This window comes from Eucyclogobius newberryi, unplaced genomic scaffold, assembly GCF_026437365.1.
Source record: "Eucyclogobius newberryi isolate DKJ021-1_F unplaced genomic scaffold, fEucNew1.0.hap1 SCAF_9, whole genome shotgun sequence".
NCBI classification, from domain to species: domain Eukaryota; kingdom Metazoa; phylum Chordata; class Actinopteri; order Gobiiformes; family Gobiidae; genus Eucyclogobius; species Eucyclogobius newberryi.
Window position 1 is genome coordinate 37,268,606 of NW_027316532.1, and position 14,774 is coordinate 37,283,379.

General features: G+C 40.9%; 1 protein-coding gene across 1 annotated transcript; it reads right to left on the minus strand.

The window, feature by feature from the left end:
• Positions 1 to 70: 70 nt before the first annotated feature.
• On the minus strand, positions 71 to 13,030 carry srd5a3 (steroid 5 alpha-reductase 3). The gene is made up of 5 exons (XM_072439320.1): positions 12,745 to 13,030; positions 12,500 to 12,660; positions 1,299 to 1,487; positions 827 to 952; positions 71 to 723 (listed from the first exon to the last, which is right to left on the minus strand). The coding sequence occupies exons 1-5, from the start codon at positions 12,981 to 12,983 to the stop codon at positions 467 to 469; spliced, it is 972 nt and encodes a 323-aa protein (XP_072295421.1). The 5' UTR covers positions 12,984 to 13,030; the 3' UTR covers positions 71 to 466.
• Between the last annotated feature and the right edge of the window lie 1,744 nt (positions 13,031 to 14,774).

A 14,774-nucleotide genomic window follows, 5' to 3' on the forward strand; every position in this document is an offset into this window, starting at 1 on the left:
TATAATCAACTATATTCATTTTTTGAAACTGTATTAAAAGTATAACCAACTATATTCATTTTAGACTGTGTTCCACTTGGGTTAACTCCTTATACGCACAACACATAGTCTATTGTCCCATTTGAGACACTCACTGCTCCTTTTGAGACATTCTCTGATAAGGACGGACACCTTCCCAGAACAGCCGCAAACTTCAAGGCCACAGACGTGCGAAAGAGCTCATGGAAGAATACTGGAAGGAGGCGTCAACCGTCATATTCCGCCTAATATCTGAATGTTAGAAATATAACGCGGAGCAGGGATTTCGGCGCGTCCGGACCGCCCGTGTAAGACGCCACACATTCCATAGGGATATTTTAGGTTAGCGCTCCGTTTATCTGTATTAGTCTTGTAAATGGCAGGGATTAAAAATCTGATTGATTTTAACTTTCTGATTCTTGCCCCTTCTTGCAAATCTATGCCACACTTACAACACAAAAGGTATAAATGCTTTTCTTTGTCTTGGGTATGACTCAAATTTGCACTTGTAATGGTCATGACAGAGCTGTGCAGCGAGCGCTTGGTTGAAAAATACATAAAGAGAAACAAGCCACCATGTAAATAGTCCTCCAGAGGCCACCCACAGCGAGATGTAGATCAGAACCTCAGCAAAGTAATGTGGACAGGACACCAACTCAAACCCGCCTCCCGTGGGCATCTTATGAGCCATTGTCTCAACATTTCCTGTGGGATGACAAAGGACAGTTTACACCCTCTAATATTGTTGATACACTACATTAAACATCATTGCATTAGAACGTTAGATGAGATGTTGGAGATGTCAGACCTGATTCTCCAGTGCGTAGTTTTGCGAGCAGGGCCAAGGATCGATGCTGTAGCAATGACGCCAAAACAAAAAGTGCACATCCAGCTACGTGACACCAATTCACTTGTGTTAACAATCTGCTACTGTCTACAAAGTGAGATACAAAGAGAATAGGAATGTGACGAGACACATTTTCCAAGAGAACGAGACAAGACAATATTTTGGCATAATTTATCCTACAAAAATTGTGCGGATCCGTTCACAATTTTATTTTTTCCATTCATTCAATAGTTTTACCGTCAATGATGTAGCACTGCTTTTTGAAACTACAGCTTCTCAAGACCATTTTTGTCTGTGCCAAATGTAAATGTGGAAAAACTCATCTATTATTATCAACATGTGTGCACAATCTTGACTTTTTGTTTTAAAGACATACACAATAATGAAAATGTAGCAGTCTTGGAAATAAAAGGTAATCCCACCATAATCTTACCTCTTTTGAGTATATGATCAGAGCAAAGTGCAGTCAGCCCAAGCACCATGTAATACACCAGGCCAAATAGATACTGCACAACATGAATGACTCCATCCGAGAAGACACTGACAAAACAGCACTCGAGTAGTCTCCTGAAAGTGTGAACCCAAAGCAGGAAGAGCAGCAGCAGAGTGGTCATCTGTGGGACTGGACATGGCAAAGACGGCGCGAGTAAAGATGAATAACATTACATTAATGAGAGATAAACATAATATACAAAGTGAGGTGGGCAATATAAAGGAATTGAGATGATATTGTGAATGATGTTTTGAAGATATGCAACATTTGAATATGGAGTACATAGTTTAAGAGCGGATTAAAGGAATACAACATTATACAAACATTATCAATAAACTATCTAAATCTAACCTTTAAATAATGTTAAATGGTGATATTTCTGCACATTTGTGATTACTTTGACCAATATTTCACATACGTCTGATAATTAAACCAAAACAAATGTGTTAAAAGACATGTTTTAACACATTTCTGTTGAATTTACATCATATACTCTTATTTTTGTCAATATCGCGGATTCTTATTTACAAACACATACTGTAGAAAAAAAAAAAAAAAAAAAACATGTATATACTACGACGGAGTATAAGGGCCAACCAAAAAAAATGCGGGGCACTACGAGAATAAAGTAATTAATTAATGACTTTTTTCTCGTTAATTAACGAGATTTTTCTCGTTAAAAAAAAAGTCATTAAAACAACGAGAAAAATCTCATAATTTAAAGACAATATAAAGGCAGATAATGGTACAGTCCAGTAACAGCTCTGTTTTGTATGAACTGTGTTTAAAGCTATGACGTCGATCTGCACTGAGTCAAATGCATCTGTGGAGTCTTCATTACACAAACACGCCACCACCAGGACGCAAATGGCGCTTGGTTAAAAGAGAATACAAAAGCCCACAATAGATGTCAATCTTTATGATGCGGGCATTTTCCCCTGTAAAAATGACGTACTCGTGTATTGGGTGCTCGCGTGTGTTGGAGCTACGCTCATCCATATTGTATGGATGATGTATGGATGATGCGTGTGCGTAAAACATATCGCTTTTTGGCTGTGCCAAACACGATCCGGGCGTCAGGAGGAGCTGAGTGGAAGCGCAGACAGATGTTTTGTGTTCTGTGTGTTTTACTGAGTTTGTCCAAGGGATCACAAAAGGTTAGAATCCGGGCATAAAACTTAAGTGCACATAAAGAGCACGTGAGAAGAGTGACTGTGCTCGAAGTTCCCACATAGAGAAACAACACCATAGAAGAGCAGAACATGTGTGAATATAACACCGAGGCTGCTCCTCCTGTCTGCGGGCGACTGTGGCACGGAGCACGGCTGCTGTTTGAGCCCACGGTGCACTACGGGTACATCATGGAGAAAGTAAAGCGTTTATCCAACAGTTTGTGAATGATGCGTAACAGGAAAGGACCGCGGTGAAGTTAGTTTCACGTTGGACGTTGGACATTCGCCTCCGCAACTAGAGCGGGAGCTTCCTCTGAGTGTGCCCCGCCTGCAGTAGCTCGACACAGGGAGCTGCGCGCTGAAGTGCCGCTTGGTACGCCAGTTAGGGACCGTCTCTAAAGTACCGTTTGTTATCTTAAAAAATATAAACATATTTATAAAAAAAACAAAAAAAACAACAACATTGAGCATGAATCCAAGTTGCTAATCCTAGATGTCATAGTCCTTTTGGGCTAAAAAATTAACCCTTTGTAGATTTTTAAAGAATATTTTTAGTCAAAAAACAAGGATTCTTTTCAATAGCTCCTAAGTTAGCAAACCTAGATCGTAAATGCTAAGTGATTATAGTAGTTGTGCTCTCCAGGTATCACGCACACCTTTTACTTTTTCAAATTAACCCTTTGTAGATTTTAAAGGAATATTTTTCGTCAAAAATCAAGGATTCTTTTCAATAGCTCCTAAATCGGGTAACCTAGAAAGTCAACCCCAAGTTATTATAGTAAATTGAGTGTCCAGGTATCACGCACACCTTTTACTTTTTCAAATTGATCCTTTGTTGATTTTTAAGGAATATTTTTTGTCAAAAATCAAGGATTCTCTTCAATAGCTCCTAAGTCAGCTGACCTAGAAAGTCAAACCCAAGTGATTATAGTAGTTGTGGTCTCCAGGTATCACACACACCTTTTACTTTTTCAATTTAACCCTTTATAAATTTTTAAGGAATATTTTTCGTCAAAAAACAAGGATTCTTTTCAATAGCTCCTAAGTTAGCAAACCTAGATAGTAAAAGCTAAGTGATTATAGTAGTTGTGGTCTCCAGGTATCACGCACACCTTTTACTTTTTCAAATTAACCCTTTGTAGATTTTTAAGGAATATTTTTCGTCAAAAAACAAGGATTCTTTTCAATAGCTCCTAAGTTAGCAAACCTAGATAGTAAAAGTTAAGTGATTATAGTAGTTGTGGTCTCCAGGTATCACACACACCTTTTACTTTTTCAAATTAACCCTTTGTAGATTTTTAAGGAATATTTTTCGTCAAAAAACAAGGATTCTTTTCAATAGCTCCTAAGTCAGCTGACCTAGAAAGTCAAACCCAAGTGATTATAGTAGTTGTGGTCTCCAGGTATCACGCACACCTTTTACTTTTTCAAATTGATCCTTTGTTGATTTTTAAGGAATATTTTTTGTCAAAAATCAAGGATTCTCTTCAATAGCTCCAAAGTCAGCTGACCTAGAAAATCAAACCCAAGTGATTATAGTAGTTGTGGTCTCCAGGTATAACGCACACCTTTTACTTTTTCAATTTAACCCTTTATAGATTTTTAAGGAATATTTTTCGTCAAAAAACAAGGATTCTTTTCAATAGCTCCTAAGTTAGCAAACCTAGATAGTAAAAGCTAAGTGATTATAGTAGTTGTGGTCTCCAGGTATCACGCACACCTTTTACTTTTTCAAATTAACCCTTTGTAGATTTTTAAGGAATATTTTTCGTCAAAAAACAAGGATTCTTTTCAATAGCTCCTAAGTTAGCAAACCTAGATAGTAAAAGTTAAGTGATTATAGTAGTTGTGGTCTCCAGGTATCACACACACCTTTTACTTTTTCAAATTAACCCTTTGTAGATTTTTAAGGAATATTTTTCGTCAAAAAACAAGGATTCTTTTCAATAGCTCCTAAGTCAGCTGACCTAGAAAGTCAAACCCAAGTGATTATAGTAGTTGTGGTCTCCAGGTATCACGCACACCTTTTACTTTTTCAAATTGATCCTTTGTTGATTTTTAAGGAATATTTTTTGTCAAAAATCAAGGATTCTCTTCAATAGCTCCTAAGTCAGCTGACCTAGAAAATCAAACCCAAGTGATTATAGTAGTTGTGGTCTCCAGGTATAACGCACACCTTTTACTTTTTCAATTTAAACCCTTTATAGATTTTTAAGGAATATTTTTCGTCAAAAAACAAGGATTCTTTTCAATAGCTCCTAAGTTAGCAAACCTAGATAGTAAAAGCTAAATGATTATAGTAGTTGTGGTCTCCAGGTATCACGCACACCTTTTACTTTTTCAAATTAACCCTTTGTAGATTTTTAAGGAATATTTTTTGTCAAAAGAAAAGGATTCTTTTCAATAGCTCCTAAGTCAGCTGACCTAGAAAGTCAAACCCAAGTTATTATAGTAGATTGAGTCTCCAGGTAACACCTTTTACTTTTTCAATTGAACCCTTTTTGAATTTTAAGGAATGTTTTCTGCCAAAAATCAAGGATTATTTTAGCAGTTAGCAAACACCGTAGAGTTGCTGAACTGACTGGTAAACGGTCAAGGAAACGGCCTGTGCTACTGGACCCTGGACCACAGAATGTCAGCAGAGCTTTGAGGCCTTAAAAGCCAAGCTCACCACGGCCCCGGTACTTTGCCTACGCTGACTTCTCCCTCCCATTCATTCTGGAGGTTGGTGCAAGTCATGCTGGATTGGGGGCAGTGCTCTCCCAGGACCAGGAAGGGAAGGTGCGACCTCTTGCGTACGCCAGTCGAGGCCTGCGCCCGACTGGGCGCAACATGTCCAACTACAGCTCCATGAAGCTAGAGTTGTTGGCCCTTAAGTGGGCCCTGACTGAGAAATTCAGGGAGTAACTGCTAGGACACAAATGCGTGATCTATATGGACAACAATCCCCTGAGTCATCCCTCCTCAGACACACTGGGAGCTGTTGAGCAGCGCTGGGCCGCCCAGTTGGCCTCTTTTGATTTTGAATTAAAATATCGTTCAGGTAAGTGTAACCAAAATGCTGACACTTTGTCTCGCCAGCCTGGCACTTCCTTACAGGAAGTGGCACCGGGAACTTGGGGCACATGTCTGCCTGGGCAGTTAAAACAAGCCCTACAAGGAATGGTTACACAGGCAACACAGTCCCTTGTGACTTTTCTACCGCAAGTTGCCCCTGCTGACCTCCGCGAGCTTCAGCAGTCTGACCCCGCCATACAGGAGATCCTGACCTTTTGGCAACAAAATCGACAGCCCACTCGTGAAGAGCGACGAGCCCTCTCTTCGACTGCCCTCTTAGTGCTGGCCCAGTGGGACCGCCTGGTAGAGTTAGAGGGGCTGCTGTATCGGAAGGTGTTTCGTCCTGACGGTGGTGGGGCTGTGTATCAACTCCTTCTGCCTAAAGCCTTGGTCCAGAATGTCCTCACCCAGGTCCATCAGGAGCATGGACACCAAGGAATAGAGAGGACTCTGGCCTTGCTGTGTTCCCGGTGCTATTGGCCAGGTATGTCACGGGAGGTAGCCCAATGGTGCCAGGCTTGCGAGAGATGTCAGCATGCAAAGGACAACCAATCGGTTCCTCACGCCTTTATGGGCCACTTACTGGCTTCACAGCCAAACGAGATCCTTGCTATCGACTTTACCCTGTTAGAGCAGACCTCCACTGGTCTGGAAAACGTGCTGGTCATGACTGACGTTTTTAGCAAATACACACTTGTAGTTCCAACCCGCAACAAGCACGCTTCCACTGTGGCGCAAGTCCTGGTCACAGAGTGGTTTGCAAAGTTTGGTGTTCCGGCACGCATACACTCGGACCAGGGACGAAACTTTGAGAGCCCTCTCATCCAGCAGTTGTGTAAGCTGTATGAGATTACAAAGTCTCGGATATTGAACTATTGGCTATTGGCATGAGGCCATATTATCTGCCCCGGGAGTTCTCGCATGTGATTTTGATTGTAGTCTATGTGGCCCCGTCTGCCAATGCTGAATATGCTTGTGAAGCACTGCTCTCCTGCACTTGTAGGCTGCAATCACAGCATCCACAGGCTCTCTTCCTCATCTCTGGTGACTTTAACCACGCTTCTCCCTCTTCTGTTCTACCAACATACACCCAGTATGTCACCTGCCCCACCAGAAACAATAGAACATTGGACTTGTTTTTTGCCAACACCAAAGAGGCTTATTCTTCTTCCCCCCTCCCTCCCCTGGGCAGCTCGGACCACAACCTTGTACATCTGAGGCCTGTGTATGAACCCATCATGCGCAGGCAGCCTGTGGTGTCCGGTGTGGTGAGGATGTGGTCTGCTGAGAGCGAGGAGGCTCTGAGGGACTGTCTGGACTGAGCTTTACGGCCATGGGGAGGACATCAACACCATCAGAGAGTGCATCACGGACTACATCAACTTCTGTTTTGAGAACATTGTTCCCTCCCTGACGGTGCGGTGTTTTCCAAACAACAAGCCATGGATTACCCGTGAACTGAAGGCTCTGCTGAAGGAGAAGAAGAGAGCCTTCAGGTCAGGGAACAAGGAGGAGCTGAGGACTGTGCAGAAAAAGCTGAGGAGGAAGAGCAGGCAGGCTGAGGCCGGCTACAAGAGGAGGATGGAGGAGCAGCTGCAGCAGAAGAACATTCAGGGAGTGTGGAGAAGCCTGAAAACCATCTTGGGCTTCAAAATCTCCCCTGCCCAGACAGAGGGGGATCTATAGTGGGTGAATGATTTAAATGCTCACTTCTTGAGATTTGATTGGTCACCCGCCCCTCCCCCTGCACAGCTGCATGCTCCCTCTTCCACAGCTGGACAATGCCCTGGATCCGTTCCTCTTCATTTCTCCGCCCCGGACCATCAGCTCCGGGGCGGAGCTGTTACGACCACCCGGCTCAACGGCAGCCAAACAAAGAGGGGAGTCCACACAGCACTCACAATAATTAATAGTATATTTTTATTATAAATAATCAGGCCCTGCAAAAGAAACTAATGTATCTGTGTAGATGGCAACTAAATAAGTGTAGTGTGATATGTATCGTTGCCATGAAAATGTGCAAAAATAAACAGAATTAAACTGTGCTGCCACACAGTACAGCAACCAGTCTTGGGGCGTGGCGAGAGAGAGAGAGACTGCTCCCACCAGCCTCCCTTATATCCAGGCTGGCTCCACTCAAGCCAAATGATCCTAAGGTGTGTTAGGAGGGACCTGCAGTGGAGAGAATCACCTGGCAACGAGGAGAGGGTGCTGACTCCCACTGCCCAGGGAGCTGACACCCCTACAGAATCCCTAGGTTCGTAACAGTGGGTGAAAAGAGCACCAGACGCGTCTTCAGGTGGCTTTCAACGGGGCAAGAGAAAGATTGCGTCTGGCGTCCTCACGCAGAAAGGCAAATCATGACCAACGGGTCATAGATGTGCCATTTAAGGAAGGCCAGCTGGTGCTACTTCGCGATTACAGTGCTAGGGGTTGTCGGAAGACCCAAGACCTGTGGGGTCCTCAACCTATGTTGTCCTGCAAGCCCCAAGGGAAGATGGTGTGGTGTACACGGTGGCTCCTGTGGATCAACAAACCAAGGTAAAAAGGGTCCACCGATCCCCGTTGAAGGCCCTGCTTTGCAGTGACTCCCCTGCCACTGTCCCTGGTGTGAATCCTCCGGATGCACCTGTAGCACCAATCGTAGAAGATGAACAGTCATTTGAGGATGATTTGTTTTTACAGCCGCCGGTGCGGCAGCCAACAGTTGTGCCCCAAAACTCCTCCCACGTCCCATTACACGTGCCGAGTGCTCAAGAACCATTAGTTGCTCTCCCCACCGTGGTCACTGACCAGGCTCCGCCAGTAATTGACGCTGTGGCCAATCCTGGCTTCAGCGAGGCATCTGTACGCCGGTCCACTCGCACGACCGCTGGCCAATACCTAAATCCCCACCGTATTCCAAGGTCCCTAGTTGAACAACCATCCGGCCAAGGTGCTCCTGTGTCATCCTCCAGGCTGACACAAGTAGTTTTTAGGCCTTGGTGTTAAGTTGTGTTTCATCGTCGGGGCGACGATGCATTTCGGGGGGGGTGGAATGTGGCAATATGGGCTGTAGAGGCCTGTGCTGAGGGTACACTTACCTGCCGCTCCGTGGCGCTCAGCTGGCAGACACTTTAAGCGCGCCCTCCTCATCCGCCTCTCGTTTCACCCACACGCTCTTCCGGGCCTTGGTTGTTGGCCACTCCGTCCTCCATTCCAGGTAATGACAATCCCACGGCTTCGATTCATTTCACAAATTCATGAATTAAATTCTTCCGGTAGTGCCGCTGCAGTGCCACAGGCACCCATAATGCGGTCCGGGGCTCTGGCAAATCACCTAGCAGGTAATGAACTCCCAATTCTCCTCAGTCATTCAGTTTCAACGCTCCTAAATCCCGGTTTGCCCCAGATACACCGGTCAAGTACACCCGTTTGGCTTTTAACGCCTTGTCCATGACCACGTGCCGCAGATTGCGGCGAAGGCGCTGTTGTGCGGCAACAGCTGGCCAACGTTGCATGCGCTGGTCCACTCAGTTTGGATGCAGCCTGTGGTGTGGAGCGATCCCATTGAGCAGCTAAGGAAGTATCGTGTGCTACTCTGTCAACCATGCCCGGTATGTGCCGAGAATTTATTTTGATCAGTTTCGATTGAACGTAGTAATTCCACTGGTAATATTGCAAGTCTCCTGTGGTGGTCCGCAGCGGCTTGGGCACGCCCCCCTCTGCTGTTTAGTTCCTTCTTGGCTTCTTTTTGTTTTGTTCCTGCTCTGTTCTGATCCTGTATTGTGCCTATTTTGCCGTCCCGTTTTGTTCCTGTTTTGTCCCTATCTTGTTCTTATTTCGCCTACTATTATAATAACTTGGGTTTGACTTTCTAGGTCAGCTGATTTAGAAGCTATTGAAAAGAATCCTTGTTTTTTGACGAAAAATATTCCTTAAAAATCTACAAAGGGTTAATTTGAAAAAGTAAAAGGTGTGCGTGATACCTGGAGACCAAAACTACTATAATCACTTGGGTTTGACTTTCTAGGTCAGCTGACTTAGGAGCTATTGAAAAGAATCCTTGTTTTTTGACGAAAAATATTCCTTAAAAATCTATAAAGGGTTAATTTGAAAAAGTAAAAGGTGTGCGTGATACCTGGAGACAGACTACTATAATCACTTAGCATTTAGTATCTAGGTTTGCTAACTTAGGAGCTATTGAAAAGAATTCTTGTTTTTTGACGAAAAATATTCCTTAAAAATCTACAAAGGGTTAATTTGAAAAAGTAAAAGGTGTGCGTGATACCTGGAGACCACAACTACTATAATCACTTGGGTTTGACTTTCTAGGTTTGCTGACTTAGGAGCTATTGAAAAGAATTTTTGTTTTTTGACGAAAAATATTCCTTAAAAATCTATAAAGGGTTTTTAAATTGAAAAAGTAAAAGGTGTGCGTGATACCTGGAGACCACAACTACTATAATCACTTGGGTTTGACTTTCTAGGTCAGCTGACTTAGGAGCTATTGAAAAGAATCCTTGTTTTTTGACGAAAAATATTCCTTAAAAATCAACAAAGGGTTAAATTGAAAAAGTAAAAGGTGTGCGTGATACCTGGAGACCAAAACTACTATAATCACTTGGGTTTGACTTTCTAGGTCAGCTGACTTAGGAGCTATTGAAAAGAATCCTTGTTTTTTGACGAAAAATATTCCTTAAAAATCTATAAAGGGTTAATTTGAAAAAGTAAAAGGTGTGCGTGATACCTGGAGACCACAACTACTATAATCACTTTGGTTTGACTTTCTAGGTTTGCTGACTTAGGAGCTATTGAAAAGAATCCTTGTTTTTTGAAGAAAAATATTCCTTAAAAATCTATAAAGGGTTAATTTGAAAAAGTAAAAGGTGTGCGTGATACTTGGATACCACAACTACTATAATCACTTAGCGTTTACTATCTAGGTTTGCCAACTTAGGAGCTATTGAAAAGAATCCTTGTTTTTTGACGAAAAATATTCCTTAAAAATCTATAAAGGGTTAATTTGAAAAAGTAAAAGGTGTGCGTGATACTTGGATACCACAACTACTATAATCACTTAGCGTTTACTATCTAGGTTTGCCAACTTAGGAGCTATTGAAAAGAATCCTTGTTTTTTGACGAAAAATATTCCTTAAAAATCTATAAAGGGTTAAATTGAAAAAGTAAGGAGCTATTGAAAAAGTAAAAGGTGTGCGTGATACCTGGAGACCACAACTACTATAATCACTTAGCGTTTAGTATCTAGGTTTGCTAACTTAGGAGCTATTGAAAAGAATCCTTGATTTTTGACGAAAAATATTCCTTAAAAATCTACAAAGAGTTAATTTGAAAAAGTAAAAGGTGTGCGTGATACCTGGAGACCACAACTACTATAATCACTTAGTGTTTAGTATCTAGGTTTGCTAACTTAGGAGCTATTGAAAAGAATCCTTGTTTTTTGACGAAAAATATTCCTTAAAAATCTATAAAGGGTTAATTTGAAAAAGTAAAAGGTGTGCGTGATACTTGGATACCACAACTACTATAATCACTTAGCGTTTACTATCTAGGTTTGCCAACTTAGGAGCTATTGAAAAGAATCCTTGTTTTTTGACGAAAAATATTCCTTAAAAATCTATAAAGGGTTAAATTGAAAAAGTAAGGAGCTATTGAAAAAGTAAAAGGTGTGCGTGATACCTGGAGACCACAACTACTATAATCACTTAGCGTTTAGTATCTAGGTTTGCTAACTTAGGAGCTATTGAAAAGAATCCTTGATTTTTGACGAAAAATATTCCTTAAAAATCTACAAAGAGTTAATTTGAAAAAGTAAAAGGTGTGCGTGATACCTGGAGACCACAACTACTATAATCACTTAGTGTTTAGTATCTAGGTTTGCTAACTTAGGAGCTATTGAAAAGAATCCTTGATTTTTGATGAAAAATATTCCTTAAAAATCTATAAAGGGTTAATTTGAAAAAGTAAAAGGTGTGCGTGATACCTGGAGACTCAAACTATTATAATCACTTAGCGTTTACTATCTAGGCTAGCTGACTTAGGAGCTATTGATAAGAATCCTTGATTTTTTGACTAAAAATATTCTTTAAAAATCTACAAAGGGTTAATTTTTCAGCCCAAAAGGACTATTGCATCTAATATTAGCAACTTGGATTCATGCCCAATATTGTTGTTTTTTTTAAATATAAATACGTTTGATATTTTTTAAGACAACACATTTTTAAACAAACGGTACTTTAGAGTTGGTCCCTAACTGGCGTACCAAGCGGCACTTCAGCGCGCAGCTCCCCGCGTCGAGCTACTGCAGGCGGCGCACACTCAGAGGAAGCTCCCGCTCTACTTGCGGAGGCGAATGTCCAACGTCCAACGTGAAACTAACTTCACCGCGGTCAGGAAAGGTGCTGCTAAACGCAGTGTCTTGTCTTGTAATAAACACAGACGTAAGACATCGTTTTAAAGGCCAGGAAACACTTTAACATCTATTTCAGGCTTTTATGTAGTTCTAAACTGTCAGCTCATCCAAGCCCGTTCTTGTGCGTCCTGACCGTGGGGCTGAAAGTGAACTGATCATGTCACTTTGAATCGGCCCCTAAACTACGACTTTTTTCTCGTTAATTAAGGAGTTTTTTTTCTCATTAATTAATGACTTTTTTCCCTCGTTATTTAATGACTTTTTTCTCGTTATTTAATGACTTTTTTCTCGTTATTTAATGAGTTTATTGTCGTTAATTTAAGACTTTTTTCTCATTAATTAACGTATTTTTCTCATTAATTATTACTTTATTCTCGTAGTGCAGCGCATTTTTTTGTTTCTTGGTTGGCCCTTTTACTCCGTCGTAATATACAAGATTCAATTAAAAAAGTAAAGCATAAAGAAAATGACAACATATAAAGTGAAGTTAAAGAGCTCACCATCTCTTTCTGCATCGGTGCTGCGCGTTCCACCAGTTAAAAAGAACAATGACCAGGTTAAACATGATGGAAGTGGATGACGCTGAAAGAGGCTGGTCGCGTAAAAGAAGAGCAGAAAACCAGTCCAACAAACAGACACCGCGTAAAAGTGCCAGAACCATCTGCAAAGACAGGACAAGAGGACGCTTCTTTTAATAGACTTGTGCTGGAGGAAAGAAGAAGTTTGGGTCAGTGAGACTCCATACCTTTTAGGCACGTCAAACACTCGCAGCCAATCATCGCGTTTGAGGTTCTGCTTTGTCTTGCCGTAGCGAATAACGTCTTGAAATATGACAACACCAAATGATTTTTCGTAGTTTCTTGGTAAACGTGATAAGGCTTTATATAAACCAAAAGCTACAATAAAACAGGATGCAAGAAATGCCCATAGTACATCTATGCTACTGAAATGAACCGGTTTGCTCCAAAACATTTTCAGTCGCATGAGATGAGGGCATTGTTATGAGCAACGCAAAAAAAAGACCGTCTAGAAACAAGCTAAGACAAATGTTCCGGGCTGCTTATTAACATAGGCAGCCGCATTATAGAGTATTGATAAATTGGGTGGGTTAAGAATATTTAATTTGTGCTCTTTCACTATGAATGTACAATAGGCTACATGATTAGTTATTTGAAAATATGTTTAGAATGTTTGATCTATTCATTTTGCTATTTGTGTAAAAAAACACTAGGTGGCAGCCATTAACCAATCCCAGGAGGGTAACAAGTTCTGTAGACGGTTTTATGATTAATTATACTGAACATTTGCTGCAGAACAATGCAGCTTGTTGTATTTTTCAATCATTTTATAGACATTTTTCATAATTTGCTGTAGTCAGGCAATGTACCATTTATTATAGTGCTTATAAATTAATTGTATAGGCCTTTATGGATTTAGGATTACAGTGTTCATTCTGATTCATGGTCGTATTAAGAGCCTTTAACTCTCATGAATGCTTTTTTTTTCTGACTCAAAGGTAAAGATGAGTGTTTGAGTGAGGTGCAGGAGCTGAGGCCTTTGAGGCTGCAGATTCCAGGATGCCTTTTGGAGCAGCTCAGTATCCTGTCTGAGGAAGTGTGTGCTGCTTCCTCTTCCCTCCCTTCCCATTCCTTTGTGTCTTCTTCTCTTATATATTGTGCCAAGGTCTGACAACAACATTATAGACCCCTGACACATAACTAAAGACTGATTTGTTGATTCATTTACAAGATTTCAACATACTGTAGGTGATGCATAATATTTAAAGGAAAGACCACCCTCCGAATTCTGCTTCTGCCGGTCAACATTTTACATGCATTTAATGTAGTGTTTCTCTGTCCATCATACATCTGGTAGAACTTGAAATCTACTTGTATTAATTTTCTATTTGTACAAATTCTGTCAGTCACAACTTGGTCCTCTGCTCTAATATCAAATATCACAGCAACATTTTGTTAAAAGGGATTTTGTATAAGTTTGTGAAACAAATATTGTAAGAATTCATCTAGCAGCTTGCTGGTCAGGTTAATTTGTTTTGCTCCATTCGAAGAACATTTGTGTTTTGTCATGGAGAGTTTGCCAGAACCCAACTTAACTAGCAGAAACAGTACATGTAGCATGATAGAGGATGTTGAGCTCTTTTTCTGTTACTCCTTCCATTCTGTGCTGTTCTTATCAGGCTTTTATCGAGGGCCCTGTGTGTTCTTCTATTATTTGGTTTAACAACTTCTCCGTCAAATACAACAAATGTCTTAATTACATTGTTAAAATCTGTTTTAAAAAAATCACTGAATGGCAGCGGAGAGACTCAGCTTTCTTCAGTATAATGCATCAAATTGTACAAAAAGTCAGTATGATTCTTAGTTCACAGAGCTTTCTTGCTGAGATCTGCTGAGATCTGTCAGATCTGTATTGAATGTTTTTTGTTTTTTACTAATTGAACTAATTGCTCCAGTGGGATTGAGAAAATTGTCAGAATTCCTCAGTCCAACTTTTTATTGTTCTTTTACTATCACATCTTGAATGTTCCTTTAGCTCCAAAAGGCGCCAAACTTGGACAAACCCATATCACAGCATCGAGTTGATGATTATCTAATATTTGTGTTTCAAAGTATATCAGTAAAAATAAGATCAAACAATAATAACAATAATGTATCGCTGCACATTTTTGGAAAAGTCATCACTCATCACTCATCAAGGTGTGAATATTGGGTTCTAAATGAAACAATGAATAAAAGTGGAAAATCTTTAATTTCC